This window comes from Toxotes jaculatrix, chromosome 16 (assembly GCF_017976425.1).
Source record: "Toxotes jaculatrix isolate fToxJac2 chromosome 16, fToxJac2.pri, whole genome shotgun sequence".
In the NCBI taxonomy this organism is placed as follows: domain Eukaryota; kingdom Metazoa; phylum Chordata; class Actinopteri; family Toxotidae; genus Toxotes; species Toxotes jaculatrix.
Window position 1 is genome coordinate 4,924,402 of NC_054409.1, and position 18,322 is coordinate 4,942,723.

An 18,322-nucleotide genomic window follows, 5' to 3' on the forward strand; every position below is an offset into this window, starting at 1 on the left:
ATTTGAAAAGTGTTTGTCAGGTGTTATGTAACCAGTAATTACTATGACAACATAACAAACTGTATCCAAACTCTTCCACCTCTGCTTTTGGCAAACCGTGTGAATGGACGGTCTCTGCCTGGTTTCACAGATAAACATCTCAGCTTACAGAGTCTATATAAGAGTCGCCCTACAGGCAGGAAATGAAGGACTGAAAATACTCAATTCAAGCTGGGGAACTACATCCTTCTGTTCCTGTTAAAGTCCAGGATTACAGGAGTCTGACTGAGGTTACGAAGTCAAACTGAAATTTTAATTTCTTTTTGCTTTCCAAAAAGAAGGAATTTAGTTCGGAGACACGTGGAATTGTCATTCGACGGGTGAAACATCTTTGTGGATGGGTCATTAAAAATAGACAGCGATGTTCACATTGATCTGTGACTGTTATCTGAGCACCGCCTACATTATTCCATGACTCCACACATGACACTGCACCATGATCATCCAAGAAGAGCTGAAGGGCAACTGGACTTTGATGCAGATACTTGAAGACGCTTCACCTCTGACGTACGTGAAAGACTGGCGACCTGTTCAAGGTGGACCTACATCCCCAATCTGCTGGACCACAACTGGCCCACCCTCTGTAAGCGGTATAGATAATAGATGTTAGATATTTGCCAGACTGGTGTAGAAGAAATCCTTCTCAAGTCACCACAGTATAATCCATCAGTTTAGTCTAAGTGCCTCTGCTGCTGAAACAGGGAGAAAGAAACCAGGAAAAAATGTAAACATCTTTCTTTTCCCAAAGCTTCCGTCAGTGAGCACAGATCAAGATCCAACATGCTCCAGACCTGAGGTCCTACTGCAAGACATGTGGTCAGACTCTTCCACAGAGGGAGTCCTGGGCTGCTGGAGGAGGGCAGTGGAAAAAAAAAAACTGTACTGTAGGGTTGAGAGATGAAGGGGGGTGGGGGGGCTGTTGGGGGGCTGCAGGGGACAAGGGTTTAGGTGGGGGGACTGGGAGCCTCTGTCTCATGCCTCCATGATCTCCCTGTTGTCAAGGGGAGGGGAAAGGGGAGTTGCCGTGGCTCATAGCTTAATTACTTCAAGCAACAATAAGTATCTCACTTGTAATGGCAGGAAGACAGAGGGAGGCTGAGAAACAGATTCTGTCTGAGGGAAAAAAACATAAGCTCTCAGCTCAGACACTCATCACTCGCCAAACGTGGAAGAGTCCTCTGCTGCAGGTGAATGAAGCTACAACAAACAAAGCGTTTGTCACTGCTGCTGTTGCTTGACTGGACACTTGGGGACTGTTAAAAAAAAAAAAAAAAAAAAAATCTGCAGAGACATCAACTGGAAGATTTTCCTTATGGTCTTTACAGGAGAGTTGATTCTGATTGACTTCTGATTCTTTTGGTAGAAAAGGAAATAATATGAAAAAGTTCCACTGACAAAACAACGGACAGAGGAAATGTGGAATGACTCTGACTGGTGAGGACTTGGAGTCAAACTTGCCGGACAGGCAGGGGATATAAGGAAACAGACGAGAGGAGGTGAGCTGGAGAATTATCTGACCCGATATTTTCATTTCGCATGCAACACACAGAATCCTGCTTCTGCTCTGAGATCCCTGCACCATCACTTATATGATACAGCATTTTGTATTCTGACTCTTTATTTAATTCTACTGAGTCAAATATTTAAACCTAAACCTCTGATTCTTATGCTTCACTTTTCAGCATGATGGATTTGATATTGCTGGAAATTTGAAGTGGTCTGAAGTTAAAGCTCTGGTGGGTTTGAATGAATTTGCTGCTGCACAGTGACTTCTTGTTGGTGGGATTTACAGTCCCTCACTGTCCTCTCACTGTCCTCTCACCAGTGACAACAAGTTTTCTTATCTATAGTAATGAATAGACTTCACATAAATAGATAAATATTTTTTTTTTGTTTGTTTTTGGGGTTTTTTTTAAAGGGCATTTTGTGTTTTTGTGCAGCTGGTTGTGACACGGTTCACTGGCAATGCTTTCCCTCTCTGATTCATTTAGAGTCACACTGCACTGTAAAATTTAATTTTCCTTAAATCAACTGATCAGCAGGCTTCATATTCATATATGACGAGGTTTGTTTGTTTGTCTTTATACTTGTGAGTCGTTAACAACATAACTGAAAATCGTGCACCTGGGACCTGGGTGAATATATTCTGGGAGCCTTCACTGTTTGCTGTCCTCTGGTACTTGAGGACATTTCACAGTTGTCCAAGCCTTTTATATGGAAAGACATGTGCAGCACAGAATGACCCATGGTGGATGAATCTTTCAGGAGCTTTAACTGCTGTTCTGAAAACTGAAGAGCAGAGCTCCCACCAATACGTCATTTACCTATCACTGGTAACAGCATATATGTCAAAGAAATGTCAAAGATGTGTTCAAGGGGCGTTTATGAAACAATTTCTCTACCAGAGAGCACTGATAAGTTCTTTAAAGTGAATCAATTTTTCCTATTAACCATGGGTCACGGCTCCACTGCTCCCCTCAGCTCTACGGATCATTCCAGCATCTTTCAGATTATTGCTCTCTTTTCACGACCAGCAACGTCACCATTCTGGTCCAGGTTTAGTTCTCTCATCAATCTCGGTTTTCTGGTGAAAAAGCTCAGCAGCAAACAGCACACAGACATAGTTCATAGACCAGCTGGTGGTAGACAGGTAAAAAACAAACAAACAAAAAGAAAAACACCACAGGAAACCTTGAATGCTCCATTGAAAACGAGGGATCCTTCATTTGTTCGTGAAAAGCTCCTGAGACATGTAGCATAATAGTAACACACCTTGCCTCGTCTATTTCCAGTATCAAAAACTAACACCGCTCTGGTTCCTTCCTGTCTTGACATGATGAAGCGAATGGCTCCTTTTTTTTTTTTTTTTTTTTTTTAGAAAAATAAATATAGACTCTTTTCACAATGAGTTCAGGTGGCTGACAGTGTGACGGTGCGATTGTGTGAACAGGAACACGGTGACAACACAAACCAAAGACTAGAATAAACCTTTTCAGTAACTGCTGAACCATGGAGCAGCTTGTTGAGGCCGAGCAGGAAGATATTAGTCAGAGACCAATGAAAGAATAGCTGAGCTGCTTCAATTCACTCAGCTGCAGTTAAACACACAACAAAAGGAACTGCAGTAATGTAAGCACTTTCTTTAAGTAGTCAGCTAACACTTAAACCAAATCTGCTGACTGAGGACAGCCTGGTGTCTGTCTCCTCTCTCTCTCTCTCTCTCTCTGTGGGCCTGTCATGCCTTTGTGTCCAGACGTCGTTTGCGGCACAGACGAATCTCTGCCACCACCAGCAGCTGCTCCTGCTGTGTGTGCATGTGTGTGGCTGTGAATGAGTGAGTGGCAGAAACAGACACGCCGACAAAGATAGAAAGAGAGAAGCGGGAGACGAGGAAGGGATAAAGCACGCGTGACAAACTGATTTATCGCTTTTGTTGCAGCTGAATGACTCGGACGTCTAACGAAAAGGGGCCTGCGTTGGTTCTCTGTGTGGTCGTGTAGGTGTCTGCTGACACCTTTTATAAGTTCGCCTGACAGATGGTGATCTATGTCTGCTGCTTTGGACTGATTTTATGGGGTCCATGCTGCATTTCCCAGACACACAATGCACTTAAGGACAGACACTATCATCCCCACACAGACGTGCAGTCTCTGGTTTGCAAGGCTTGTTGGCTGCTTAGACGTCTAGCCATGTAATGACCACTGATAAACACAAGCACACAAACACACAGACACAAACATTTGCCAGTGAATAATGGTAAACACGTGTGCTCGAGCACACTGTGACAGCTTCACTGATGGGTTCATGTTCAGCATTTCTGAGTATAACCGCGCCGTGAGGCCGACGAAGGACAAAAAAACTGAGACTAAAGGACAATAATTAAGTGAAAATGTTGAAACGTGGTGTGCGTGCTTGTCTGCTGGACTGTGCAGTTCCTCTGGGGCTCGGGTTGAATGACTTTATGTCATGTTCAGCAGAGAGCAGGAAATGAACTATTCATCTTCATTAGAGCTCAGCGGCCGATAAAGTCCTTCCACTGCACTCAAACTCATTTCAAAACAACATCTGATAAAAGAAAGAAGTCATTTTTCTGGAGGTGTTAACATGCAGAAAAAAACATACATAAGCACAACCTTTGTTGAAAACTCCATGGAAGGCAAATGAAATGACATTTAGTCACTGTTACGAGCGTTGTTCAGATGATGAAATCCTTCAATTATTTTACACATAAAGAATTACTCACCACAGGGAGTTCTATTGTGAAAAAGCTTTGAGAAAATAGCCCTGGTCATTAATGTTATCTCACTACAAACGCGTGACAGAAAGCCTGGTGAAGGAAGGATGTGGGCTTCTACCAGACAGAGGGTTGAATTAAACTCGCCAGCAAGCTGCAACTTAGGACCTGAAACTTTACCCATACTGTCAAGTCTGGTCACACTGACTAGAAATTAGGGTATCTGCTGCTGCTGCTTTGAGCTTTATAAATCTTTCTAAAGCTACAGAGAGAGAAGAAATGGAAGCATTTCTAAATGACCACAAACATATATTTTAGCTTACATTATATCTTTGATGAATCTGGACACATCTGAGATGTTTTCTGGGGTCATTGGGTGTTTTCATGTCTTTCAACAACAAGACACCTTCACTCAGGTGACCCAGCTAAGGTTGATCAAGCACAGGCTTGTGTCCAGGTAGAGCTACGCCACCCACAGCTCTCCTCTCCAGAGCCACTACGACCTTGAAGCAACTTCTGTAGCCTCAGTGGCCATCTTGATGGCCCTTTCCAGGGAACAGTGAGTTCCAGGAGAACGATGTCTGCTTGGAGACTACCGAGATCAGCACCATGTCTGGCCTTAGTGTTGTCGTGGCAGCAGTTTCTGGGAACTTCAGCTGTTCCCCCAAGTCAAGCTACCAGACTTGTGCTGTTGCTTTCAAGCAAGAGAAGGCGATCCTTCAGCTAAGGTTGGCTTCTCCTCAGCAGAAGCTCATGCCAGGCCACCGCCATGTTCATCACAAGTGATGATTTGCTGCAAGTGACCACATGATGTAAATGCTGTCATCTAACCAACTGATCATTAAAGCTATAATTCACATGCAACCCTAAATTTACCACATACCTGTGTTTGTGTAAACACATCAACAAACACAGACATCCAAAGTCGTATAAACAGAACATACATCAGTGTTAGAAAAGAGAACGGCAGACATGGTATGCAAGGATCAGTTGCTGAAAAGAGTTTTCAGATAAGAACAGACTGTAGCCTCAACCCTTCAGGCCAGATCATGGACCAAGAGCAAAAACTATGAAGCCTTATGTCTGAAAAATGAACACACCACAAAAATTATTACTGCTCACATGTGGAACTCACTCATGGTCCACATGTGGGAGAAACAAATTTGACTTATAATCTGTCAACTTGAGAAAAATTTCAGTTAGACATTTACAGACCCTGTTGTATTATGGGAAAATGGGTGACGTCCAGTAACAGAGACTGAGCTGGCCTGGCTGAAGCAGGAGCTGGCAGAACATGTTATGATGTAGCAACTACAACTTCCAACAACCAACAATAACCCTGATACTGTCGGGAGATTCTCCTTGTGTTTTGTGTTATTGAACATTCCAATGATGTGATGGCATTTTTTTTTATCCCAGGACCAAGAGAAATATCAAAACACAGCATGCCATTATACAAGCTCTGAGCCAAGAATGGAGACAGAGAATAAATTTGTTTGAGAAAGCCTTCTTTCCATTGTATGAGATCGAGTTAGGTCCACTTTAAAGCCAATGTAACTTCCATGAATGATGTGAGAGAATGAATACTTGTTCATCATCTCTTCCCCAGATACCATGTTGGTTCGGGTGCAGCAGGACTGCGCTATGATTCTCCCTGAAGTCATTTTGATGGTGCTCTTGTTGCTCTCTGGACCAGAGTCCTCACTTCAGGGAGACACTCAGGAAATTGGGGACAGTGATGAGATCCTGGAGAGAGAGTTCATCTACGAACCAAAACGGCAAAAGCGCTCCATCGTCGACTACAGCGCAACTCAAACAGACAAATGTTCTTATACCTTCATCGTCCCTCAGCAGAAAAACACCGGGGCCATCTGTGTGAACTCCAAGGAGCCCGAGGCCTTGCTGGAGAATCGGGTCAATAAGCAGGAGCTGGAGCTGCTCAACAGCGAGCTGCAGAAGCAGAGACGGCAGATCGAAGCCCTGCAGCAGCTGGTGGAGGTCGATGGAGGAGTGATCAACGAAGTCAAGCTACTACGCAAAGAGAGCCGCAACATGAACTCTCGGGTCACGCAGCTCTACATGCAGCTGCTGCATGAGATTATCCGCAAACGGGACAATGCTCTGGAGGTGTCACAGCTCGAGACCCGAGTGCTCAACCACACAAACGAGATGGGGAGGCTAGCGGCACGCTATCGCGACCTGGAACTTAAGTACCAGCATCTGTCGGCCCTTGCAAGCAACCAGAGTGCCCTCCTGGTGCAGCTGGAGGAGCACTGTAAGCGAGGAGGATACTCGTACGGTGTGGTACGGGAGAGGGCCCGTCCTGTCCATCCACAGCCTCCTGTGATCCCTCAGCCTCCTCTACAGAGACCTGCATTGTCTCCTGGAGGCTACAGACCCTACCATCCACCGACCTACACCCGCCATTCCAACAACCCCATGACTAATGAGATACAAAATGACCAAAACTCCAAAGCATTACCACCTCCGCTGCCCACGATGCAAAGTGGTACATACAGCTTCACAAACGAGCCCTCTGGTAAGTAGTTGCCCTCACGGACACTTTCACATCTTCCTCTGAGGTCTTTCATTGAACAGACACTAGCCACATACTGTCTAATACTTCACAAAGCTGGAGGATACATTCTTTCCACAGTGACAACCCTCCCTGAGGACATGCATTCAGAAGGCCACAGAGGCCTGACAGATTCCCGCAGCTCCAACTGATATCCATAATCTGTTTGACAAACCTTTCTAAAGATTACAATACATTTACAAGTCTAAGGTCTCACATCTCACAGTCTGAGATGTAGGTGCAGGTTCTGGCACTGCAGAAAAAAAAAAAGTTATGTGACTTAACACAGAAGAGACTAAGTCACGTGTTTTTGATTGAAGTGGTTCCTTTAAAATAATCTTTTTTTGGAACAGACAAATGTATTAAGTACTTGTTTGCTGTCTGTTTTTAGTGTAATTGGTTGTATTCATTTAAAATATGCATTCATTTGCATCACAGAAATGAGCTGTGTTCAGTAATGGTTTAATATAACCAAACAAGGCTTATCTCATAAGGTAAAAAAAGATTTCTTCCTGCTTCAACTATTTCCAGTTTCACTACGCAAATATAGATGTTTTTTAAAACTGCATTTCTGTCTGTGTTTTCAGATTTTAGACAATGATTTGGGAGTTATCCAAATTCTTTTTTCCATAACGTGGAAGAAATTGCTATCCTATTATTGTCACTCCCTCACCACCAGGGAAAGGGTCTGGGGAACAATGAACATTTGGAGAAAATGAACAAATGACCATGTGACCGTGTCAATGTAATAAGCTCTGAGATACCAAAGTACAACTCGATATGCAAAGAAAAAAAACACGGACTCAAAAAGCAAACTCAATTACAAGCTAGTTTTCCAGGTATTTCCTGATATCAAATCCATATTGTGATTTTCAGGATTAGACTAGGTCTTCGGTGAACATCACCCCACATTCTCACCCTGATCTTTACCTTTGCACATGACATACACCCCAATAATGTCTCCCTCACACACGCACATGTCAAGGCACTGTAGTATCTCAGTAAAGCTGCAAAACACAAAGCTTTCTATGACTCCACCTTTGACAAATGACTCCAGTGCCCACTGCAAACAACAGTATGATGCGATCTGAACTGAAGTAGAGCCATTTTAATGTGCTGTCTCTGTGTTTCCATGTAAAGTCTTCTGTTGTTACCAAGAAATACAGTGCACTTTTGCTCACTATAACATTTCCTGCAGCCAGCATCAGAGAGCCTGGAAAGCATTTGTCATATCTGGCACACAGAAGATATTGTTAACAGTGACTTCACCCTTCTAGGAGCCCTCTTTGCATATGTTTTGATGTTGCTGTGTCTGTGACTTGCACACATTGTTTTATTTTATAATGATAATGATGTTACGTAGTATGTCAGTGAAAATGAGTGGCAGTGATGAAAGCCTTTGTGAATCAACATGCAGTTCACAGCCTTGTTATTCCCTTTCTCCTGCAGGTCCTTTCAAAGACTGCCTTGAAGCTCTGGAGGCCGGATACACCACCAGCGGCATGTACCTCCTGAAACCAGACAACGGCAACCGGCTCATGCAGGTTTGGTGTGACCAGAGGCACGACCCTGGTGGCTGGACTGTCATTCAGAGGCGTCAGGACGGCTCCATCAACTTTTTTAGGAACTGGGACACATACAAGGTAAAAAACGACAAACTCACCTAAGAATCGAAGGGGGATGCAACTGGCTAAAGAATGAAGCGAAGGGATTTTGTGACCCAGACACTGTCCTACACAGCAATATGATGAAATACTATTGTTACTTAATGGAAAATGAAATTTGCACAAACAGGACTTTGAAAACCACCCTGCTTACATAAGAAAAACCTAATAAAGTTATACCTGTGATGAAATAATTGAACTGCCATTGAGCTCCCACAGCTGAAATCTGTCTTTAACAAAACAAACTGTTTGGCCAACCCAACTCATTGTGTAACATGTGAGTAACTGTAATAAAAACGAAATTTGAGAGAGACAACAGCAGACCTGAAATCAGTTCAAGTGAACTAAACCTGCTCTCAGTGCTGCTGCCAGCTGCTGCTGCCAGCCCAGTGAGCCTAGGACTTCAAAACCACGCTGTGTTTCCCAGTTACTACCGGTGGAACCCGATGTTACATCAACTCAGGTGCACAGCGTGAAGTAATCAGTTGTCAGAGATTAACATTGTGTGGTCTAAATGTGAAGACTTCCCAATCGGGATACTCTTCTCAGCACTTTTAACTCAAGACCAAAGCACAAAGGAGTACTTGCGAGTTGTCCCCCAAACCGATCATTCCCCAAACCGCCCTCAATGAGTCAACAAGGCACTTTAAGCCAATTACACGCTCACATTTGGCAGGGACGAGGACTCCTTGGTGATTGAATCCATGTGTTCAATAATTAAAGCCAGTGATTCAGACATACAGTGAGGTCTGGTGGAGAGGACCTTAAACACGTCCTACCATTATGTCACTGCTCTTGGCCTCTTGCTTTGACATCATACTAGTGTTTCACAGATGCTTGGAGAACATTGGTGGCTTCTTGCTGGAATCCATGGTCGTATCCAAAGGGAGGAAAAACAGTTTTCTTGTAAATCTTGAAATGAAAGAATGGTTGTGGCATTTCCGATTAAATAACGTGTTAGGAAGAGTAGCAATGGATTATCTCTGTCTCCTTTCACAGCAAGGGTTTGGAAACATTGATGGTGAATACTGGTTAGGACTAGAGAACATCTACTGGCTGACAAACCAGGGCACTTACAAGCTGCTGGTGACCTTGGAGGACTGGACTGGGCGCAAGACCTTTGCCGAGTACGCCAGCTTCCGTATCGAGTCAGAGGCAGACTTCTACAGGCTGCGGGTGGGCCGGTACCACGGCAACGCTGGAGACTCTCTTACCTGGCACAACAGCAAGCAGTTCACCACGCTAGACAGAGACCATGATGCTTACACAGGTGAGTGGAATGTAGTCCAAGGGAGGGCAATGATAACTTTTGTTGGGCTTTCACTTGCAAGAGCTGCTAACATTTTAGTATCTGATCCAATACATCGCACAAAGCCTCCACAGCAGGTCCACCACAAACTATATGTCACTCCACCCTGAATGAAGGCAAGTAACTCATTTCTATCCATATTCAGGGTTGAGTTATGTTCCCACAATGACAAGCTGATACAGACACTACACTGTGACAGACTGGTGTGAAGGCAGGTATGACTGAAGTATTCAGGCCCTTAATTCAGTACTTTGCAGAAGCCCCTTTGGCAGCAGTTCCTGCTTCAAGTCTTCTTGGGTGAGTCTCTAAAAGCTTTGCATCTGGATTTGGGCAGTTTATCACATTCTTCCTGGCAGATCCTCTCATGGATGGGAAACATCTGTGAACTACCATCTTCAGGGCCACTCAAGGACAGTCCGAGACTTTTCCCAAAGCTGCTCCAGGATTGTCTTGGCTGTTTGCTTTGGGTCTTTGTCGTGCTGAGGTGAACCATTCCTTCAGTGTGCGTGCTCTCTGGAGCAGGTTTTCTTCAAGGACCTCTCTTTATTTGGCTGCATTCATCCTTCCCTCAGTTTGGACGAGTCCCCCTGTCCCTGCTGTTGAGAAGCCCTCCCCCCCCCATAGCATAATGCTTCACTGTAGGGGTGGTATTAGCCAGGTGATGACCAGTGCCTCTCTGACATAGACGAGGCTGTTGCTGTTCAGCGTAAGTCAGCAACTTGCTTCAATGTGATTAATCTTGTATCAGCAAATACGACTAAAATTGCAAGATGAGAGTTTTATGCTACTGTACAGATCTGATTATAGAAACCAAAATGTGAAACCGCAAACAGAATCCGGTGCACAACTGCTGACTGTATGGAGCTTACTGGTCTGTGGGACACCTATCCTAATCACTTCCTTTCCCACCTCCCTCCATCCAAAACATACCAGATAAACAATGTATTCACAAAGACAAGAAGAACAAGACAAGTACAAAACAGTGCACAAACTGTACAACTGCCACACATAGATTTGTCCACAGCGCCCACTACCGGTGTCATAGTCTCATAACAGTTGTTGTGCTTTGATTCTTTGTGTCTCCAGGTAACTGCGCCCACTACCAGAAGGGAGGATGGTGGTATAACGCCTGCGCTCATTCTAACCTGAACGGTGTGTGGTATCGTGGTGGACATTACCGCAGCCGTTACCAGGACGGGGTCTACTGGGCCGAGTTCAGAGGAGGAGCCTATTCTCTCAAGAAAGTGACCATGATGATACGACCCAACGCAAACACCCTTCACTAACACTCCAGAAACAGAAACTGAACAGAGTCTACCGGACAAACGTTTCTTCCAAAGGGATTCCATATCTGTATCACAAAGAACAGGCATCCTTGATATCAACTTCCTTCTTCGCTTTTTTCTTCTGTTGGCTGCTTTACATTCATAACTACAGGAGCTTCAAACTGCTCATGTAGAGACGCAAAAGGATTTGTGCATAATTTCTTCATTTTATTTCTCTCACAGCTCATAAATCAATGTTGCACACAACGAAAGCCCAGCAAGCGTACGTTAAGCGGCTATAATGGGCTTTTGTTGACTTTTTGATTTTGTTGATTTGCGAAACAGAAACTTTGATAAATACAATACAAAACTCACAAAAGGATTTCTTTGTTATGTACGGGGTAAAATTGGCTTTCATTTCACATCTCTGTAAAATAGTAACACAAGAATTTCTATCCACAGATTCTAAACCGACTGCAGGAAATAAACGGATACTTCAGATTATTATTGGTGCTTATATAACATATCTGTTATGTATGTATAGGATCAGTTCTCTATCAAAGAAATCTGGTTATTTATTTTGATACAATTTTCAAGAGGATTTCAGGAAATCTAATTTTCCAGGTAATTTCCTTTCCAAGTCTTTTGCCTCTTAATTTCATCTAATATTTGGATTTGACAGCAGTTCATAAAACAACGGATGTTCTGACAGAGCAGAATGTGAACAAAGTACAAGGTTAAACAGGTCAACTTTTCTTGAATCTAAATAACAAGACTGGGCTACACAACTACTTGTATCACTGAATACACTATGCATAAACTGAACTGAAATTGTGGGTTATAAGGAATTCTTCGATGCTTGATGTGTCTTAATACTGAAATATGATGCTGCAAGATGGGACCACTATTGAATTCTGTCAAATTATCCTGTGCAGTTTTTGAAGGATCATGCCAACACTTTTCTGGCTCTTGATGTTTTGTGCCACGACTCGTGCCAACTTTCCGATTAACCATTTTATGCTCACAGAGGTGTCAACATTCAAACTGACTTTTTGTTCCAAGCATGAAACCATAATGAGACACTAAAACCTTGGTTGGAATTCAGGACATGGTTAACACAGCACAGAAGAAGGGGGAAGCAGCTAGTGAAAAATACCCCTACCAACACATATAAACCTCACTGACTGATATGTTGTATCTCATTTGTTTAGTTCATCCATATAAATAAATGCAAGCTCTGCAAGTTGTGGTTTTCCTGGGAGTTGCGTACTGGAATTATTTATTTTCCAGGTTTGGTATCGTTGTACCTGTTCAGATATCAAAACCACACCTGTGATCACCAATTTTATCTGGCCACGTATGTTGTAGCCAGAGAACAGACGTGCTGAGCAGATGGTTACACTGTTTGAACTTTGGACAGAGCCAGGCTAGCTGTTTCCCCCTACTCCCAGGCTTTATGCTAAGCTAGGCTAACCAAATCCTGAAACCAGTCCTGTGCTTCTTGAACTACTCTGTGAAGTGACCACCTCCAAGGAAAAAAGAGCCACCACATCTACCTAATATGGACATCGTTAATTAGATTAAAGCTTTTAAATGTGGACAGAATTCACAAAAGCTTTTTTTTTTTTTAATAACAGCAAAAGGTTCAAATTCAGTTTCTTAGCAGGTTTTCCTGGTAAAAGCAACCACAGCACACAAACAGAAACCAAAACAGTTTAGTGTGTATAACTGAGTTATGCCCTCTATGCACCAAAGATCTGCTGGTCTGTTGAAAAGATCAGTCACTGTATTAGTGTGCAGATACTGTACAGTATGTACCAGGTACTCTGTGTATATATATGCTGTTTCATTAAGATTATTTTTTATAGTCTGTATGTAATCGATCTTGCAATAAACCATGTACAGCTCTGCGTGTGTCTTCATGATTCATTTCAAAGTTCTTCTGCCTTTCATCTGGACTATAATCAGGATTTAATTAACAGAGTGAACCAATCACAATTAAACAGGAATACAGAGGACAAACAGCCAGACAAGAGAATAAAGCATAAATCAGAGAGTAAGAGAGAAAATATCAACGCCACTTTGCACTTGCAACCAGTAGTAAATGCAAACACTCTAGAGTTATTTATTAGTTCTCAGATCAATTCATTCAAGTAGTATAAATGTCAACAAGCTGTTGTTTTGATGAATGAGCTCATGATCAAGCCATTCATTGTAAAAATCCCTGTGCTAACTGCCTGCAGTACATGTTGAGGGGAAACGAAGCAGCATGACATTTTTCTTCAATGTCTGCCATTTCCAGGCTCATCACACACACACACACACACATAAACTAAAGATCTAAAGATGAGTTTGTGAATATATAGGTTTTGCACTCTGCTGTGAGAAGCAATCTGCATCTTGCAAAGCTTCTCAAAAAAGGAAAAAGAACTTATGGCTGTAAATGTTATAAGTTTTCATTTTAATATCTCTGGTAGAAAAAAAACAGTAAACCTGTTCTTTGAGTGCTCGGCATATTTAGCAACAACTGGCTGCCTGTAAGCCAACTATCATGACAATATGTTTGACAAAAATTAGACAAGTCATTTGTATTATACATGTTATTATAAATGATATTTATATGGGTTCAGAATCTTGAGAAGGGCATTCCAGTTGTGTTTGTAGAGGCACAGCTGAAACGTTGTGTAGAGATGTGTGAATCCTTACAATCATGCTCTACCTGTACCTGTGTGCTTTGATGTGATATTCTGTGTGATGGTGACTGCTGACTGGAACTCAAACTGGAGGTGTGAGGCGCTGGGGGACTTAGAAGCCCATCATCAGCACTGAAACTACAGATTTTAAGGCTGTGCTGAAGTGATGCTGAGACACGGATGGAGCACTTACCGAGGTAAGGAATGCAGGGCACCATCTTCAGGGAGCGGATGTATTCTCTCATGCGAGTGTAGTTCTCTTCCTTGGATGTCAGATAGTTCAGCTTCTCGAAAGTGGCCTTGTCTTTCCGACTGATCAGCTACGACAGAGAGGAAAAATCCCATCAACAACCTGAGCTAAATTAGAGCGCGTCTTGTGTAACTATTTGCAGTGCAACATCCTGTGTGATTCAGATAAACCTGGCAAAAAGTGGTTTGATTGACCCATTACCTCTGCTCAGGCACAAAGGAAGTGACCTGGAAGATTTTTTTGAGTGGTTTCCATCAACTGTACAAAATTTAAAAAGTGAACTTTTAGGTTTTGGTATGAGATGCCAGGTTTCAGTCTCTGTCACTATAAATAAAACCTTTTAATAAACTTTTACAACCCTGTTTTTCTCACTAAATCTGTAATGTGTGAGTTTAAAAGCTCTCCTGATCGTCCCTGGTACAGTAACTTCCTCTCAACAGAAGCCAACCTTCCTGTTAAACGTACAGAGTACTTCTCCATGTGTCTTGGCGCTAACACATCTACTCTTCACGGTATTATATCCAACTGACATCATCGGGGCAGCCGTGGCGCAGCAAGTTTGGACTGGCCTGAGATCGGAGGGTTGTGGGTTCGATCCCTGGACCAAGACCAAAAAAAAACAGATACAATGGTGGTGAATGAGACGCACCTCCCCTGCCTCTGTGACCATGGCTGTGGTGCGCCTGAGCAAGGCACTGATCCACCCCCAGCTCCCCTGGCGCCTCACTAGGCAGCCCCCTGCCCCAGCGTCTCTAGTGCAGGTGCATGCTTGTGTGTGTGTTTCGTTCACTTGGTGTGGGTAAAATGCAGAGAGTAATTTCCCCAGGAGGGATCAATAAAGCAATCAAAAAAAAAGAAAAAAAAAAAAGAGAATTCATGTTCATATATTTAAACCAGGACCAAACAGTTTACTCTTTAATGGCCTGGCAGAGGAATCAGCTGACAGCTCACAAACAGCTTTTCTGTGATGTGGAACTAATCATTCAAACGAACCCCCTGGGGAAAAAAAGGCACACAATAGTCCTCATAAACATACAGAGTGTGATCTGTTTGTGGTAGTGAAAATCATTTTATGACGACAGCAAAGCACCACATGTTATCTCCATTTTCTCTTAGGGACAGTCATCCCCTGGCCACAAAGACACATCCACTAACACTGGATCCACCAAAAAAAACCCCACTACAATTTTCTGATTGGTCTGATCGGCAGAGTATTATGATAAACTCGACACTGAGGTCTAACAGAGCAAAATCAACTACTTTTTGAAATCCATTATCGTTGTAACATATTACATGTGATCTATTTTTCTGTCTGGAAAGTTTCAAACAGAAGAAATGACTCATATTTAGTTCAGACAACTCACACAGGGTGTGGATCTGTGTTTAAAGGTCTGTTACCTGAGCAGACCCCAAAGAGGTTTTAGGTTTTGGTTCAGGTTCCAGCCTTGTCCAGCTTCAGACCCCTTCAGTTTTTACAACACTGTTGCGTTGTATTTCAGGTGTGTGAACTGGATTTCCAAATCCTCCTGGTTCACACACCTGGATTTGGATAGTTTATCCTATTGATCAACCCAGTCTCAGGTGTTGTAGCAGGTTTTCTTTTCCTTCCTGTTCTTAGAGTCCTTTAAACGCTCCTCTGGCACACTCCAAGCAGGCTTCGCCATGTTACTCAGCCAGAAATACTCGCTTTTTTAACAACTGGTCAACTGTTGGGTTCTTGATCATTTGACCAGTGGGGTTTGAATACTTTCCCAAGGCCACTGTGAATAAATAAATAAGCAATCTACTAAACGAACAGACGAACAAATGAATGAAAACGTGTGTAAATAGATGAATAAGTGAGACATGTTATTGAGTCAGTCGTGAAAATTTCATATACAACATTTAACAATGCACAAAGGCAGCATTATGTAAAGATATTGTTCCGTTAATGTAAGCCTGTCTCCAAAAGGGCGACACAAAAAGAGCACTGTCACCTTTTCTTTCCCACTGTATAAATTTAAAACATGGTTCCTTATGATTTTGCTGCTTCCAGCTGATTCCAGCACTAATTTAAAAAAAAAAGGGAGTACCAGCACTTTCTCCGCCCCCCACTTGAAGCAGTGCATGAACCTAATGTCTTACCGCCCAGGTTTTGCTGAGTCTGAAGATGGGAGCACTCTGCAGAGCAGATACCACCGACACCAGAGAGTGAAGGTTGTTCAGCTCCAGCAGTTTCTGGGGACAGAACACAGATTATTTATGAACAAAATATAAAGTACCAAATTACCCAAGGTTTAACAAATCACTTTACAGTCTGTTGGCACTGTCAGAAATGTCATTACCTTTGATTTCAATTCAAAAACATTATCGTCTATGGAAACAGGTAAACAAGGTGAGGCGACCCTTGGTTCAGGGGTTAAGATGACATGAAACCAGCTATTAAACTAACACAGAGACCATCCCTGTTTGCACATTTTTCAGGTTCCGATTCAATGATATAGGTAAGCCAGTCAACACAGACAAAGCTGGATGCACAACTGCTACAGGAAAGTTGCAGTGAAAGCAGGTAACGCATCAAACTGTTGTGGGCCAGGGCCTGCAAATATCTATAGTACAGTTTGAGCTTATGTTTGTAGTTCTGGCAATTATTTCTTTCACTTACAATAACTCTATACTCTAGTAGTAACTGCTTAGATAATTTCTGTCAGTCACTTTTGAGTGATGCCACCATGTTATTGTTACTGAGTTAAGAAATAAAATGTCTAAACCCATGAAAATGAGATGCCAGATGTAACAATTATCCTTTTAATCCTTGGAGACGTTTCTTCATATTTATGTATATCTCTGATTTTAATTACACCCCTTTTCTGTTGTTGGAGCCCTAATCCATAATTGCAGAGTGATTATCCATGGGGACACATTCTGGGACTGTTGTTAGTTGCATAAGGTAACATCAGGTACATAAAAGCGTGCTTTATTTTCCGTAGCCCGTATCTTTGCAATTTTCCAAGAACATTATGTCACGCTTCCACGTTCCCTTTCCCATCCCACACTGTGACTGCAGGGAAAAAAAAAACTCCCTCTGCTACTATTCCCTGATCGGACCACAAGAGGAGAAACACCATTTGGTTTCTGCCATCAGTGCGCCTGCTTTCTCCATCACTCCTCATATAGTGTAATAAAGTAGCTGCGTTATTCTGCAGCTTCGTACACTTTGAAGGATTCTGTGCTGAAATTGCTTTACAAGAAACTGGCAATGGCCTGCGAAATGAAAATCTACACTAAAACACTAACTGTTCAACAGCCGATGGCTTTCATTTCCGAACACGCATCAATGTCTGACGACGGATTTTCTTATTACACTGAAAAGCTTAACAAACATCACACTGAGCTGCTCCAACTGTAACGACAAGAGGAGATTTGACAGCATGATTTTGTCACCTGAAACACACTGCAGTTTTTAGTATGGGAACACAGTGTGAACACATTTTAGCTTTATCAACCACTGATGAACTCCCAAAAGGACTGTTCATTAGATCCTATATGCAATGTTAAATTATAAATAGTGTCAAAGTTGCCATACCTTGAGTCTCAGGCTGCAAAGTAAATCATTAGATATGTGCAAATAACTTAGATTGTTAAATATTTCTCATATTGTTATTAGGAATTAAGCTTCTGTTCAATCATTTCAACTCACCTTTGCTATTTTAACAAAATGGCTCAGTATCTCTGCGCGGATCTTCAGTGTCTGGGCAGTTAAGATTTCCCTTACCAGCCAAAAGCTCACCTGAAACATTAGAATGTACAGAGACATATTAAAAGACACACATACACACACAAATCTAGATGGTAAATGGTCACTCCACTGCACTTTAATAAAGTTATGGACTTGCAAGTGGCAGCTTGAAAACAGGACGGTCATAAGCTATGAATATATTCCAGTGTTTTTGTCCCCAGTATGTGTCACAGTGGCTTCTGTTTGATGCATGTGTTGGTAGAGTGTTCATCTGATACCTGCATAAAGTGTGTTACACAATAAATTCTCGTTTGCATAAATTTCATCTTTATTATGCATCCTTCAAGGGGAAAGCCACTGACTTTACACATCAAAGTGTGTTTCCAGATGTTGGAAAGCACTACTGCATATGTGGGAAAAGTAATATAAATACAAGTAGTAGCATAATTCAATGTGTCCAGAGGGAGCTGTGTGGAGTTTGACAAATATCCTCAAGTGATCTCGGTGAAGACTTCAAGTTTGAAAAGCAAAAAAAAAAAAAAATTTCTGGGCGTGTGGAGTTAGAAAGAAGTGAG

At 42.5% G+C, this 18,322-nt stretch overlaps 2 protein-coding genes across 5 annotated transcripts in view; one reads left to right on the top strand and one right to left on the bottom strand.

Annotated features, from left to right (window-relative positions):
* The window catches only part of LOC121195118 (ras-specific guanine nucleotide-releasing factor RalGPS1-like), a 65,736-nt gene that overhangs the window by 29,388 nt on the left and 18,026 nt on the right, over positions 1 to 18,322 (bottom strand). For all 3 annotated transcript variants that reach the window (XR_005895440.1, XM_041058375.1, XM_041058376.1), the window contains exons 6-8: positions 17,709 to 17,798; positions 16,154 to 16,246; positions 13,973 to 14,099 (exon numbers count right to left, since the gene is read on the bottom strand). Coding sequence is in view for 2 of the 3 variants with exons in the window: in XM_041058375.1 (XP_040914309.1) it covers positions 13,973 to 14,099; positions 16,154 to 16,246; positions 17,709 to 17,798 (310 nt within the window). In the remaining variant the exon portion in view is untranslated. The remainder of the gene's footprint in view (positions 1 to 13,972; positions 14,100 to 16,153; positions 16,247 to 17,708; positions 17,799 to 18,322) is intronic.
* LOC121195119 (angiopoietin-related protein 2-like) lies at positions 1,119 to 11,350 on the top strand. Of its 2 annotated transcripts, none has more exons than XM_041058377.1 (5): positions 1,119 to 1,535; positions 5,883 to 6,812; positions 8,298 to 8,491; positions 9,512 to 9,782; positions 10,908 to 11,350. In XM_041058377.1, exons 2-5 carry the CDS (start codon positions 5,888 to 5,890, stop codon positions 11,105 to 11,107), a joined length of 1,590 nt encoding a protein of 529 aa, XP_040914311.1. In that variant the 5' UTR covers positions 1,119 to 1,535; positions 5,883 to 5,887; the 3' UTR covers positions 11,108 to 11,350. The 2 variants fall into 2 exon arrangements, with proteins under 2 accessions (XP_040914311.1, XP_040914312.1); XM_041058378.1 differs by having other exon boundaries at positions 1,125 to 1,226.